The 14,703-nt window shown below is 41.2% G+C and overlaps 1 protein-coding gene across 1 annotated transcript in view; it reads right to left on the bottom strand.

The window, feature by feature from the left end:
* Window positions 1–1,644: 1,644 nt before the first annotated feature.
* Window positions 1,645–14,703, bottom strand: part of GAS6 (growth arrest specific 6) — a 28,852-nt gene continuing 15,793 nt past the window's right edge. The window contains 7 exon segments of the mRNA XM_026055341.1: window positions 1,645–1,718; window positions 2,387–2,530; window positions 6,590–6,818; window positions 7,652–7,824; window position 8,335; window positions 9,357–9,524; window positions 11,073–11,237. Coding sequence (XP_025911126.1) covers window positions 1,696–1,718; window positions 2,387–2,530; window positions 6,590–6,818; window positions 7,652–7,824; window position 8,335; window positions 9,357–9,524; window positions 11,073–11,237 — 903 coding nt within the window. The 3' untranslated portion in view covers window positions 1,645–1,695.

The following is a 14,703-nucleotide window of genomic DNA, read 5'->3' as shown; positions in this document are numbered from 1 at the left end:
AAAATGCCAGACATAAGACTATTTTGCTAGCATGCCTCCTCTGCAAAGAACAAAGTCTAACATAGGGTTTGTTTCATCTACTTGGTTTAAAAAATACTAAGTGCTTCCAAGCTTGTGCTGTTTTCATTAGACCTACTCCAGGCTGAAAAGATGGGAGATGTATTTTAGAAAAGAACTACAATAACAAGGAAAAACAAACAGAAAACGAAGCACTACAGTGGGGAAGTACTGTTAACCACATACCTTCTATTTCTGCTCTCACTGAAAATATTAAACTGACATTTTCTAGGTTCTCCATCATATCACAAGTTGATCCAGAGTCATCGACTCTAACAGAAAGCATTCTCAGTGATAACTTGACTTCCCTTGCTAAAAAAAAGAATCACAGAATCACAGAATCGCTGAGGTTGGAAGGGATCTCTGGAGATCATCTAGTCCAACCCCCCTGCTCAAGCAGGGTCACCTAGAGCACATTGCACAGGATTGCATCCAGGCGGGTTTTGAATATCTCCAGAGAAGGAGACTCCACAACCYCTCTGGGCAACCTGTTCCAGTGCTCTGTCACCCTCACAGTGAAAAAGCTTTTCCTCATGTTCAGATGGAAGAAAAGAAAAAAGAAAAGTAAAAGAAAGAAAAAACATAGAAAGGAAAACCCCATACTCCTGGGTTTCTCCTGGGTACACACTCCACCAGTGAGCCTGTCCCTTTATATTACTGTCTAGTTAGCAAATATCCCTTCAAACTTTATATCTGGTCATACCTGAGTGTGAAGAGTCTTCTGAGAGGTCCTTCCGCAAGTGTATAAGAGTGGGGTGGCTGAAAGTGACAGGGCGCTCTGGTCTTTTCTGCCCTACAGTGTTACTGCTGACTGGTTTGGTCATGATATGGAGCCAAGATGTCATGCTGTCTACTGGCTAAGACAGTAGCTGCCTTTTCTCTGCTAAAAAAGCAGTGATCCTTACCAGCAAAGATGTTTGGGGTATTATTCCCCATCTTCCATCCTTTCCTCTGGGACAGTTCCATCTCCACAGCTTGGTCACAGGTGTTGGCTTATGTGCAGATTATTAAATTAATCTGTGATCTCTGTATTTAACTAGGCAAAAAAATTATATAGAATGACTAGGAACAATTTATAAAAGACCTTGCAGAATTAGACCTTTTCCATATTAATCATCTGAAGCACGGGATATCCTTAGCCACTCAGTATCRGGATTTCCACCACAAGAATATACCACAAGAATATATGTGTCTCTCAGTTCATTACTCTATTTTGATGCAAGATAAGGACCAAATAAAGCAAAATTTTAAGTGCCTCTAAGCAGGATAAGCAAAGCCCACCCCAGCTTCACAAGGAAACTCACACTATTAGCTCAAAAGTTAAATGCACTTTACGGTTCTACAGCCTCTCCTGAGTAAACCTATGTGCATATTCTCACCACACTGCAATTCAGGCTAGCTAATGTGCACGGTCTCAAACCTCAGTGCTCCCCTTAGGCTCACAGTGAGTGAGCCAAAGCAAAAGTTAAGCAGCAAAAAAATGTCATCACCGCATAATATTCCCCAATTCTTGACACCTCATCATTTGCTTCAGTGGTTATTGATGCAAGACCCATATGGCTTTCAACTTATTGAGTCCTCTAATTGTTTCCTGCTGATCCAAGTTTGTTTTCCATTTTCTGTCAACCAAGAGCTTTTCTAAAGGTCACAACTGAGTCCATCTGTGGTACCAAGAAAAGAAACTGTAATAGTAATAATAATAGCAGCAACCATTTGCTCTCTAGTCTGGAGGATATACAATACTGGCATAAGTATATAAAAATAATCTCCAAACAAAAAGAAAACAGGAAAAAAACCCTCCCATCAGTATTATCTCCACCTCAGGCACAGCCTGCCTCATTATCCCCAAATTTCAGAATAAAGAATAATCTCAGCACAGGTAAATTAAAAAGTTGTATGTAAATATTTTATTCTCTCATATTTTGTAAATCAGAAAGCAGTGTTTGGTAATAAAAAATAATACAGCATTATTATTTTTCTTCCAGTCCACACTCATATATTACCAGGTTTTCCACATTACAGATAAAACTGTCTCTTACAGCCTGAACATAACATTCACTTTAGGTATATTCTGTACTTTTGGCTTATTTAACATTAGTCTTCTGAAATATTTACAAATATATTACAACCTTTAAACATCAAAGCAAAGGAGTATTTCAATAATCAATCTGACATAAGGATCAGTAGCTCCTACATAACTTCAGTGTTTTAGAGAAACTATACACGCAGTGCAGTAGGTCTGAATAATTTATATCTTTAAAAAAAAAAAAAGAAAAGCATTGAAAGTTTCTGAATATAAAACTTTCGCATTGCAGTGGTACCTACTGACCTGCCTCAACTGGAGGACAAGAATGTGATGTGATGTCACTGTGCTTGTAAAGAGCCTCATCTAAGTCCAGTGCCTTGTTACTCAGCTTCACAGTCATGCAACCATGGTAGAACGCAGTGACTGGAGTTGAAGTGACAGGAACGTCTGGGCAAAAGGGGAGACAAACATTTCTGAGGGCCTGTTTTGAATAAACATCTGCCCCACCATACTCAGATGATCAGAACTTTGATAAATTCAAATTCCCCTCTTTTCCACTCTAGGATTTCTTCCTTCCCCTGACCCCTCTCACAAGAATGCAGGAGCATACTTCCAGAGATAGGAAGAATGCCTTCTGCTTTCCCACACAGCAACCCATTCTCCCAAGCTGAACCCTTGGCTGCTCTGCATCTGTGCAAGGCCTCCAGCAGTGATGAAACTGCGCTGCTGCACAGCAGCACAGCTTTACACCCGTCACACTATGAACACTGTGTTCACACTGCTTTTCCATCCCACTGTTTTCTCCCCCTCCATATCTGAACCCTCTATTTTGTCTTTAGTGGAGCTGCTAAACCTTCCTCTAATGATCAGTCTTATTCTTTCAAATATTTGCTGAAAGATTACAGCAAGAACTTAATGACAGGAAGGCCCTCTCCATACACAGAATTTACCACTTGCTGCAGTCACCTTTATTATGCTATATATCAGCACAAGGCAGTTGCTGGCATTCATCAGAAAGGTGCTGAAAGACTTCAACTGAGTTGACAAGACCAATGAGAATAATTTTTTTCTAGGGAAATCCACTGATGACATCCTTCTAACCAGTTTCAAGGGCAGAAAACAAATAGCAATGAGAAGACTTGGAAGAAATTAGTCAATCTTATTACTAACTTCTGTAACATCAAAAACACACTGACCTTAAAGAAACAAAAATGCATGTAGTAAAACATAACAGGAACATTTAAATGAACTGTCTGTCCTTTAACCTTCTCCAAAAGCTATTAGCTTATTTACAGCCCAAAGCCAACCCAGTCAAGCTGGTTGTGCAATGGAAAGCAATGAACATCTCATGATTATTTAATCTCAGAGTGATTCAGGTAGCTAAATAAACCCTTTATCTCTACATTGAAGCAAGGACAAATTGAACAATAGGTTCTTCTGTTAGCCTGAGAATTTATGTAATTTAAAGGGTCCTGCCTGGAGACATGCAGGGCCAAATTCAAAGCTAATGTAAGCAAACACAGCTCACACTGAGGACAGACAGACTCTGGGACTGCAGACAGAGAAAGAGTGTTTGTGTGGGATTTGTAAGCCACAATAAGAAATTTTAACTTCTTCAGCTTCCTTAATATCTTACAGGAATGGCTCGTACTTGCTTAAACAAATGATTTCCTCTCTTTCATATTCCCTCCTCTGTTTACCGAATTTTACCTACTTAAGAGAACTGGGCTCAGACTGAAGAAGTGGGCATCAATGTTTTAGTACCTCACATGAATGTAAACTAAACTTTGACCTCAGAAGTTGGCAGTGTTGACTTAATGGCTTGAACACTCGTCTAAGGGATCATGCAGATTGTTGTTACATGTGTTACAGGAATTACTGAAGTGTGTGGGCTTTGAGATGGATTTGTAAGATACTATCAAAAAAAAAAATTTTCTTTGTATTATAATTGCAAATCAGGTCAAGTATTTATTTTTCTATTATGACTAGGAATGGATTTGTCTCAGAAATGTGGTTCTGTAAAGACTCAAAAGTCTTGTTTAAAGTCTCATTCACCTGGTTGGTATACACATTACCTGGAGAAATACCTACGCATCATGTAAAATTAAGTAATTTAGGATTAACCTGGACTGAAAATACAACAGAAAAGGTAGCAAATGTATACATGTTCCCTCTTATCTCTTAAAACTCTACATATTTCTTCCATGTCTGCAATATTATCTACACTTAAGGACATATTGCATATTTCAACCCTGGATTCTTTCTTATTCATGGCAAATGGAAATAAGAGATTAAGTGTGACTTTATTTTTTCCAAAGGGTAAGAAAGCAGGGAAAAAACAAAAATAACCTAATGTTATCAAAATCTGAATAAGCCAACAAGGATTCCCCCCACTTAATTCGATCTGACTTTTTGGTATAGCTATTTAACCCAGAGTGAAGAATTCAATTGAAGTGCTAAAATGTTTATTCATTTGGCGAATTGGCAAGGTTTCTCAATGCAAGCATTGAGTTCCTCTCAATGGCAAAAGCAGACCACAGGCAGAAATTTCTGTTGCTGAGTGGATCAGATCAAAGGGGGAAAGGAGCTAAATCTAGAGAAGCCAACCTGGTCTAAATGGCCATAACTACAATAGCTCACATTTAGTTCTAGCTACTGTCAAAGCTAACCATAGAGAACTCAGAGTTACAGAATGGGGCTGATTTTTGAGCTGTGAAGGTCTCTGTTGTGTGTTTGAGAGCTACTTAAAAGAAAGCAGTTTACATCTCTTGCTTGTACAATGGCCTGCTCAGACAATGTAACCCTCAGCAAGTTTGCTGATGATACAAAACTGGGAGGAATGGCTGACACACCAGAGGGCTGTGCTGCTATTCAGAGGGACCTCGACAGGCTGGAGAGAAGGGCAGAGGGGAACCTCATGAAGTTCAAGAAAGGGAAGTGCAGGGTCCTGCACCTGGGGCAGGGAGGAATAACCGCATGCACCAGTACAGGCTGGGAGCTGACCTGCTCGAAAGCAGCTCTGCAGAGCTGGGAGTGCTGGTGGACAACAAGTTGACCGTGAGCCAGCAATGTGCCCTTGTGGCCAATGCAGCCCATCGTATCCTGGCGTGCATCAGGAAGAGTGTTGCCAGCAGGTCGAGGGAGGTGATGCTCCTCCTCTACTCAGCCCTGGTGAGGCCACACCTGGAATACTGTTTCCAGTTCTGGGCTCCCCAGTACAAGAGAGACATGGAGCTACTGGAGCGAGTCCAGCAGAGGGCTACTAAGATGATGAAGGGAGTGGAGCATCTCTCCTATGAGGAGAGGCTGAGAGAGCTGGGCCTGTTCCGCACGGAGAAGAGAAGGCTGAGGGGGATCTTATCAATGTGTATAAGTATCTGAAGGGAAGGTATCAAGAGGATGGGGCCAGATTCTTTTCAGTGGTGCCCAGCGACAGCACAAGAGGCAACGGGCACAAACTGAAACACAGGAAGTTCTGTCTGAACATGAGGAAATACTTTTTTCACTGTGAGGGTGACAGAGCACTGGAACAGGTTGCCCAGAGAGGTTGTGGAGTCTCCTTCTCTGGAGATATTCAAAACCCGCCTGGATGCGATCCTGTGCAACGTGCTCTAGGTGACCSTGCTTGAGCAGGGTGGTTGGACTTAGATGATCTCCAGAGGTCCCTTCCAACCTCAACCATTCTGTGATTCTGTGAAAAACTAAAAATTGTGGTAGCCCCTTGCTTGTGCACTAAATACCCCTGTTGGGAAGAAACATGTTATTAATTGTGGACTGGTGTGATCAGTTCAAAGAGAATGTCAGCTGGGGAAAATCACCACACTGGGCTTCCCAAGCTTCAGTCAAAACTGCCTGAAGTCACTGGAACTAGCCATTTCATCGAAGAACCTATATACTAGGAGATCATGTAGATCTAGGAGTCAGACTGCAAGATTTCAGAGATAAAAGGGCAGAAAACCTTATGTGCGTGTTTGAGAGTCTGGGGAGCAGGTGTTGTGCACTATGGCATGAAACATTTAGCACTCAAAACAGCTTCCTGGGCCAACTCTGAGACTTCCTATCAAAACTGAAGGCATATACAAAGACTTTAGTGGAGCATAGATGAGAACTGAGATCGCCTCAGGAGGAGTGCTTAAGCTAAGGACATAATTCCCATGCGTTCTCACGTAATGAACATTTATGTCTCCCTGCAGAAGCCTATGGCACAGCTCCTATGGATTTTACAGGTTTAAGACAGTGACTCTGCTTATAGCTACCCTTCAGAAAAATCATTTCCTATTGCTGACCAAACAAAACCCCCTCTTTCTATTTTTGCCTCCAGCTGTCCTCAGGAGGACACAATCATTCAAAAAAAAAAAAAAAAAAAAATTGTCAAGGGTAAGCCTGCTCAAGCAGAAACAGAGAAAGAGGCTCCTAGGTTTAATGAACACAGAGACTATTTCCTGACTGTCAGCTCAGCAAGGTGAGTTGGAGTCTGTATTCTATGCTGCAAACCTGGATGCTCACCTGGCAATCCTCCCATGTAGGTCTTCACCATTGACTGCAAAGAATTCTCCAAGATGGACAGGCTGTCCTCTAGCTCTGAGGTACTTAATTCACTCTCTCCAGCTTTCCCATCTACACTCAAGGATAACTGATCCTTCTTGAGGAGGATGTCCACAGAGTGTTCCCTCTCATCGCAGAGATTTATTGCCAATCTGGACACAACCGTGTTCTCCAAGGCCAAGATGATAAACTGAACAGCAGGAGAAAGAAAAAAAAGGGAGTGAGCTGAAACACATATCTAGCCACAGCTACCCAGGGCCAGGATGAGCCCACTGTGGCCTTGTTTACAAAGATTTTGCAGAGCCACCAGAGAACTGGCCTTATTATTATTGCTGATCATGCTCTGAGCTCATTTGCATAGAGGCAAAACCACTGAACCAGTGGGACTGCTTCTTAGTTACAGTAAGACCACTTTCCTCTCAAAGGGAGTTCTTAGTGGGTCTTAAAGAGCTTGTTATATTGCACTGGAACTAAACAGAGTGAGTCTGAGCTGCTTTCGTGTAAGTGAAAGTTGGCTCATGGGCTTTAGTGGAATTACTCCTGATTTACACTCATGTAATGGCAGAATCTAGCCCTATTTTATGAATATCAGTAAATGAGTAGCTTGTACTCTGTTATAACTGGCCTTTCACAGCATGTGAAGTAACATCTAAGCCTGTTCCTTGACTACCTTGGGACTATTACTGACGGGTTCCAGAGATTGCAAATTCTTTGCTTATGGCATTAATAGCTTATATGCCAGAAAAAGGTAACAAAATATGCTTGGATTCAAGAGACCAGTTACATCTTTTACCCAGACCACATCTTCAAAGAGCTCCCTAGTAGTCCTTAGTATGTACCCATTAGAAGCAGAACTTCAGTGTTAGCCAAGTATCTCAGTCTCCACCCATGTTCTGAATTGGATAGCGCAAATAGGCACACAGAGTGGCAGGCAGCAAACCTGATGCCTGTTTTTGGAAAATAAGTCTGAGTTCCTGGGAAACAGCAAGGTGTCTTTTTTGGAAAAAACACTTAAGTCTGTACCTGTTGTTTAAGTTTCTTTGTGGAGTGATAGTCAATCAAAGATAGTGATAAAGGGACAGATGCTTCTTCTGTAACCAGAGCAAAGAGTACACCAGTATCTGTCGCTGGTTGAATTACAGCATTTACTTCTATTTTCCAATTTGTCTTGGTTTCATTTCCAGAAGAAGGTTGCACTACAGGAAAAGAAATGCGTGGCAAGACAAACATAGGACTAACAGCTCAAATGGTAGTCAGTGTAATTTCTGCCTGGAGAAGAGGATAGATGGGATGAGCATATGGAGAGATTGCTACATTTCTTTTATACAAAAACGCCAGGGCATATGAACATATAATCAGAAAAGAAAATGACATCAGCTTTGTCTTGTTACCTTCCACATTCTGCTGCCTTTCAAGTCAAAAATGACAAGGTTAAGCTTTTTAATCACAAAGAGATTCATATTCCCACGGCTGCCAATCCATCATATTCAAAGAACTGCTGCAAGATAGGACACCCAATTTTTACATCTTTCTTGACTGTCAAAAGATGATTGAGGGATCTAAGTCCAAATCTGACACACAAGAAACACTTCTACAAAAGCCTGTATTAAACTGAAAAAGGATATAAGCAGCCCATATTGATCACCTAGTCACTACCTAATAATCAATTATCCAATGCTTGGGATGTTTTATCTCACTTGTTCAACTCTGAATTAAAAACTTGTTGGAATCTTTCTTACTGAGCCAGCACCCTTGTAATTTAAAAAGTGATGCTGGCTACGAAGAAAGATTTCAGTACTGTTTCTGTGACCAATAAACAAGTTCTTTATAAAGCTGACTGCTACAGAACCCCCCCAAAAGAGGATTATTGTTTGTAGGAAAAAAAAGAATATAAATATGCAGGTGCTGAGGACACTTTTCTGCTGAATGTTCTCAACTGCACTTCAGACGCTGCATTGTCTCTACTTTGCAGCTTTTGAATCTATGCAGTAAACAAGATGACAGACACCTGATACTCCCTAAGTTACAGTGGCACAGCAGAAAAACCCACATAACGCTGCACAGAAGGCTTCTGGAGAGGAGGACTTGTACACAGAACTAAAATAGATGGTTGGCACTTGTAATGGTTTAAAAGTACTGACAGTATATCACACATATAAACAAACAGAATAATCCAGACAAAGAAAAGGTGTCCTTCTGAACGCTAAATTAGTACGGTCAAGCTTGGTTTGAAACTTGCTATTACTGTATCTAGGCCAATTTCACCCAGCTCGTATCCATGAAAAGCTTAGGGTGTTTGTCCCAGGCGTAACAAGTATCACCCAATGATTAAAAGTAAATTTGATCTTGGGTATTTTGCTACAGACAATATTGATTTTCTGTCCATCATAAACCCAAGATGCAGCATTACGGCTTGCAGTTCTCCTTACTTAGGAGAAAACACTGGAAAGGCCTGGAACCAGCTACAGTGTTGATGGAGGGACTGTGAAGCCACTAACAATGCAGATGAGCTGGAGCATATGCCAGCCCAGATGTCAAATTGCTGAAGCCACACAGAGAGAACCCAATCAGTGCTGACCATATTCGCACTGGTTCTAACTAGCATATATAGGCCTTCCTTCGTTGTGAACCACAAGTTCAGCTATTCTTTTTCCATCCAGGCTGGCATACATGCAAGTTCTAAACTTTATTTTTGCTCTACCAAGTATGTCTCATATGACAGAACAACAGCTTAGAGATTAAATGCAGCAAAACCTCGGCCAGGATAGAAGGACCCTCGTCCTGCTACAGAAAAGCACTGCATCTTGTCATTCATCTTTATGGTCTCTTGGATAGTGGTATCCTCCCCATTCAGCCAGTTCCATGCCCGCATGCAACCATCCAGCCGAGGGTTTATCTAGGAAGATAAAACAGTATCTTGCAGCTTAAATTGCTATTCAGTGAATAACTGATTCCAGGTGCAGAGGAATCATATAAGACTGAAGTGTATTATGATATCAAATGCAAAAAGAAATCATTTCAACATGTTACCAGTATGTAACCCAATTGGCTGCAAGCCCAACCCTGCAGCCCCAAGTAAATAAGCAGTATTCCCCAGGGACCTCCCAAGATCAACTTGCCTCCACAGAATTGAAGGGCACTAGTAGCTAACGCAGGCCCCAACTTGGTTGTATTGATTCTGTTAGCCATTTCTACATGCTAAACATCATTATGGCATTTACTTCTAAAGCTCTGAAGCCAAAGCTTTTTAACACCCATAATTCTGCATTGCAAATACTGGATGCTAACTTGAGGTAAAAAGATCATACTTTGTGCCATTGCAAACAGCCTTCATGACACACAGCATGTTGGACCTGGCCATGGTATAAATTGCTATATTCTGGCTTTAGGGAGGGATGCCTAAGCCACAAGATGTGCACAGTACTCTGTACACACCTTGTTCGCTCCAGCTTCTAGTTATGTTATCCTGTACCCAAATGTTAGCACTAAAAGTGAGACAGTAGCTAAGGAGAAGGCTCCTTGTAAAGCCTCTAAATCAGCAATATTATCCCCAATTAACTGAGGCAGGGAGAGAATAAGTGTCCAAGGCAGGATAAAAATCTCAGGAGTTTTTGGCTCTCAGTCCTATGTTCAGACCACACCCCTAGTTTAATGTTTCAGACAAGCAGTGGCCCTGAATGACTTCTTGTAAGGAACAGAAGCCTCCCTCAGCCTGCTGCATTCCCAGTCATGGAGCCACAAGCTTGTCACCTCATTTAAAAATAAAGAGATGCCAATCTTGGCTTCAAGGTGCCAGCTGTGTGTGTGGTAGACATTCAAAACAAATTGAGCAGTAGCTATTTCAGAAATATAGCAATCAGCCAATCTCACCCAAAGAGTGCCTTTTATTTCTACACTCCACTTACTTCAACTGGGGGGAAATAAAGAGAAAAGAGCCCTGTTTTTCCTTGGGTCTTACTAAACAGAGACAGCAAAAGCAAGCAGTGGCAAAAGTATGGTATGATATACATGAAGCACAAATTTCAGTCACAGTGCAAAAAGTGCCCCAAAACTGCTCCAAAACCCAGCGGGCACAACCATCTCCTCGCACAGCCACAACACACCCACTGATACACCTGGGCCACTTCAAAGCCAGCGGGATCACTATTAGTTCTCAGGGCTTTACCACATGCCCCAATTTTGCTGTGTCCTAATTCTGCAGGCCAAGGGTGGAATAGATCTCACCCAAGCTTATYCTTCAAAAAAAATCAGGAGTCTCACCTTCCCTACTGGCTTAGGCTCCCTCTATAGTCAATGGAGAGAAATGCGTATCCAGAAGGTGATAACTCCACCCATTTCAGGGCAGGCTGAACTGCTCTCAGGAAGGACCTACATTACCCCAAAAGAAGATGAAATCAAGCCCTTCACACATGCAACACAACCCAAATGATCATGCTATACTTACAGGTAGAATAAGGTCCTTTGTTTTGAAAGGAATGCCTCCTACTGTCAAATTCAGCTGATACAGTCCTTTGTCTAGAGTAAACAGGTCACCTGAGACAGCTATTTTCATAACTGCATCCCTGTTGACCTTTATAACCAAACTTCTTTCGAGTTCTTCGACAGAGATCTGAAGAAGTAAAATTGTAAATAGAAAAATTCAGTATAAAAAGAATTTAATATCTGCAGTCTCAACTAAAGACAGATACCACTAGTGAAATCACCAAGATGGAGAAATATTTTCTGTCCCTGAGCCTCTTTATTTACCGTCAAGTTAAATTCCACCTTGATACATAAATCTTTACTCTATAAAGAAACCTGGAGTTGCCTAGGCAAAGAGAGCCCAGCTACTTCAAAACAGCTAGATGAAAATATATAAGTGGATCAACTACTTGACATTTGTAAGCTGCTAAATAACAGTCCATGCAAAGTTTAAATGCAATAATGAGTTATTAATTAGTAACTTCCCATTGCAGCTGCATGCGAAAGGAAAAGCTGGGAAGACAGATAAGAGGATGTCTTTTGTTGGACCAGTGAAGGATAACACAGAAGCTTTCCAGCCATAGCAAGTCTAATCTTTAAATATGACTGCTGAAAAAAAGAACAACAGAAGATGGCATATCTGAAAGGGTAATAAAAATCTGAAATAGGCAATAATTTTTGTTTTGAAAGGTCTATGAAAGTTTTACCTCCACTTCTCTGAAGAGCTACTTTTAGGAAGAGTCTGTCACCACTGAAATTTCAAAAATCTGCCATAATTTTTATTGAACTGCTATACTTGGGGTATCGCATTGGCACAAAGAAGTGCCACAAGGTGCCTCATTGCAAAACAAGAGCCCAGGCTGCACAGAGAAACACTATAAAGCAGCCACCTCTGGGGAGGGAGAGGAGGAAGTCAGGCACAAACCTGATCTGTAACACCCTGCTTAACAGTGACATGGATTCTGTTACACACAGGACATTCTGGGGCTACAGAGGAAGGCAACCTCTTTCTTCTTGTAGGGCAGAAGAAAGTAGTAGCTATTTCATAATCTTTACCACAGCACTCCTCCTTCCCACTACATGACAGATGCTCATTCTTCATCTGTAAARGTCTATTCCCTGGGACATCCAGATACTTGATTTAAAACCCTCTGCCAGTCAATCACTGTATAGAACCAAATATCTCATCAACAAGTTTAGCAGTTATTTAGACTTGTTCTTCCTTCACCCTGCTAAGTAGGTCAGGTCATGAGTATCTTTCTCTTCGCATTTTGAGAATACCTGTCCAAAGATTGTTTCGATCAGCCAAGCTGAGCTCCTTGTCTGTGGATGTAACGTAAAGAAYGACAGGGTTGAGCATGTTTATACTTGGACACTCCCCTTGGATCGTCGTCTTAAGTAATGAAGATTAAGGGGATTTGATAGTTGAAAAGATTATTAACAGAATATCAAACTCTTTCCTTCTCATTCCAGTACAGCCTGGTTTATATTGTTAAAACACTGTTTACATCTGAAGGTTGCTCCATGCTGTATCCTGTAGGACATGAATTTACTTGTCTTAAATTTGCCTGTTTAAAGTAGCATCTACACTACCTCACTGTGTTCAGTGGAGACACATGAGCCAGTTTTAAATAGTCTTTTTTGGGTACTGAAAGGCTGTGAAGTCCACTCGATAAGCTGGGAACATTAGTGTGTGATCAGGTCCTGGCAGCCACAGCCAAACCAGTTTAGGTATGATAGCTGTCTAGCTAAAACCTCATTTGGGTGTCTCTACCCTGTGCTGTGGTCACCGCTATCCCACTGCACAGGGGTACAGAACGCCACAAGTTGCTGGCATGGACCGTCTCCCTGCTCCTAGCAGAGACCACAGGCAGCCATGGAACAAACAGGAGTGGAGGATGTGGAAAAGCTGGCTGAAGCAATGCCCCCGCTGTGTTTCCTCTATGAAGAAAACCTTCAACTTCCGGGGCGACGAGTGCTTCTAAAATTTTATTAAATGATATAAGAAGTATTAACATATAGATCTTAATTATATTCTTTTAAAAATTAGTCTGAGTTCTTAGCTGCTTCTGATCATTAAAATAAAAAAAAACAAATCAGTGGAAACTTTCATAGCAGAAGGGGTTAATCCCCATGGAAGTTCTTGAGGAATTCCAATTTAGGAAATTACATTCTGCCTACTTCGCACTGCCCTCAGGCAGTTTCAGCTGTGGTTCCTTATATTCAAAGCTTAATTGCTGGTGCACCACCATCACCTACAAACCAAAAGGGGAAGCATTTTAGTAGTGAGCAGACTGCTCTAATTCACTCCTACTGTTGTAAGGCTTAACTAGTTACTGCTGGCGGATAGTATGCTCAGACTTTCAGGTGGTTGGTTCTAGTAGCTAAGTGCTCCCATACAGTTTAGCCATAAGGACAGTCAGTTTTGTGTTTCAATTTCATGCTCTGTATAACTCATGGTGCACAGCCAGCCTGTCTGCTTTGTGCTGGAAAGCAAGTGGACAGCACTGAAAAGGGATTAGACTAGAGACAGCTGCAGGGTTAAAGCCAAATATGAATCTGCTTATGACTGCTTAACTTTCAGCTCTGACATTTAACAGTGCAGGTAGTTGATTATTTTTGCTAACTATATTGTCCTCATATCAGCACTAAACTAAACATTGAAAATAACACAAAATGCTGATTGTTTTTTTGGAAATGCAACACAAACAGAAGGCAAATGTACCATCATCAATTCACACATGCCACTTCGTTCAGCTGCATTACACATAAATAACTGTATGAACAGTTTTTCCTGAGGTTTGATTGTTTGTGTTTTCAATGCTGGGAATGATCAGCTAAAAATAAATTAGAAGACATCAACATCAGAGAATACACCTAGGTAAGAATGTTGGCCTTAAGTTTTGACGATGTCTTAATATTTCCATAAAATTGTGCAATTTTTGTTCAAGAGACCAAAAGACATACGATGCTGGTGGCTTTTTGATATGTTCTGCTTTTAAATAGCAACTGTCTTTTCATTTGCTGAAAGTTAAATAGTAAAATTACTATTTTCTCACAATCCTTATAAAGTTCCCACAAGGATCCAAAATTCACTGTTCCAGGCCTTACCAAAACTAAGGGCTTGATCCTACGCACACTGAAGTCCAGAGTAAAGCCCTGAAACTGCATTTAATGAGCCCGAGTTATGACCTCTGAAGGTTGTTTGGGTTGCACTTCACAGAATATGAGGCTGAAAAGTACACAGAGGTCCATACTTAAAATAACATGTGTGGCTACATGTTTCATAAAAGGAGCCACATAAAAATGCATAACCCTTCCTTGAAAGGATTTCCAAAATTAAAAACCATGCCAGACAGAGGAAAGAGGAGAAATCAAGGAAGGGAAGAATGAGAGGATCATGTTTATAGTTGCATGGCTCATCCATACAGATTAGAGGGTATTTAGAGATAGGGGCGACATTGACTGTTAAGCAATAAAGAAAACACTGGCAGGGTGGAGGCAAGGGGAGAAAATGAAGCAGGGAAAGGAGAAACCAAGGACTAACAGGACCCCAGTGACACAAGCAGCATCCCAAATCTCAGAGGTGAGTGAACCATGAAGTCAAGAGACTG

Source organism: Apteryx rowi, unplaced genomic scaffold (genome assembly GCF_003343035.1).
Source record: "Apteryx rowi isolate R43461 unplaced genomic scaffold, aptRow1 scaffold_123, whole genome shotgun sequence".
In the NCBI taxonomy this organism is placed as follows: Eukaryota; Metazoa; Chordata; class Aves; order Apterygiformes; family Apterygidae; genus Apteryx; species Apteryx rowi.
The sequence above is the reverse complement of the archived record's forward strand: the minus strand, read 5'-3'. Positions and strand labels throughout refer to the sequence as shown.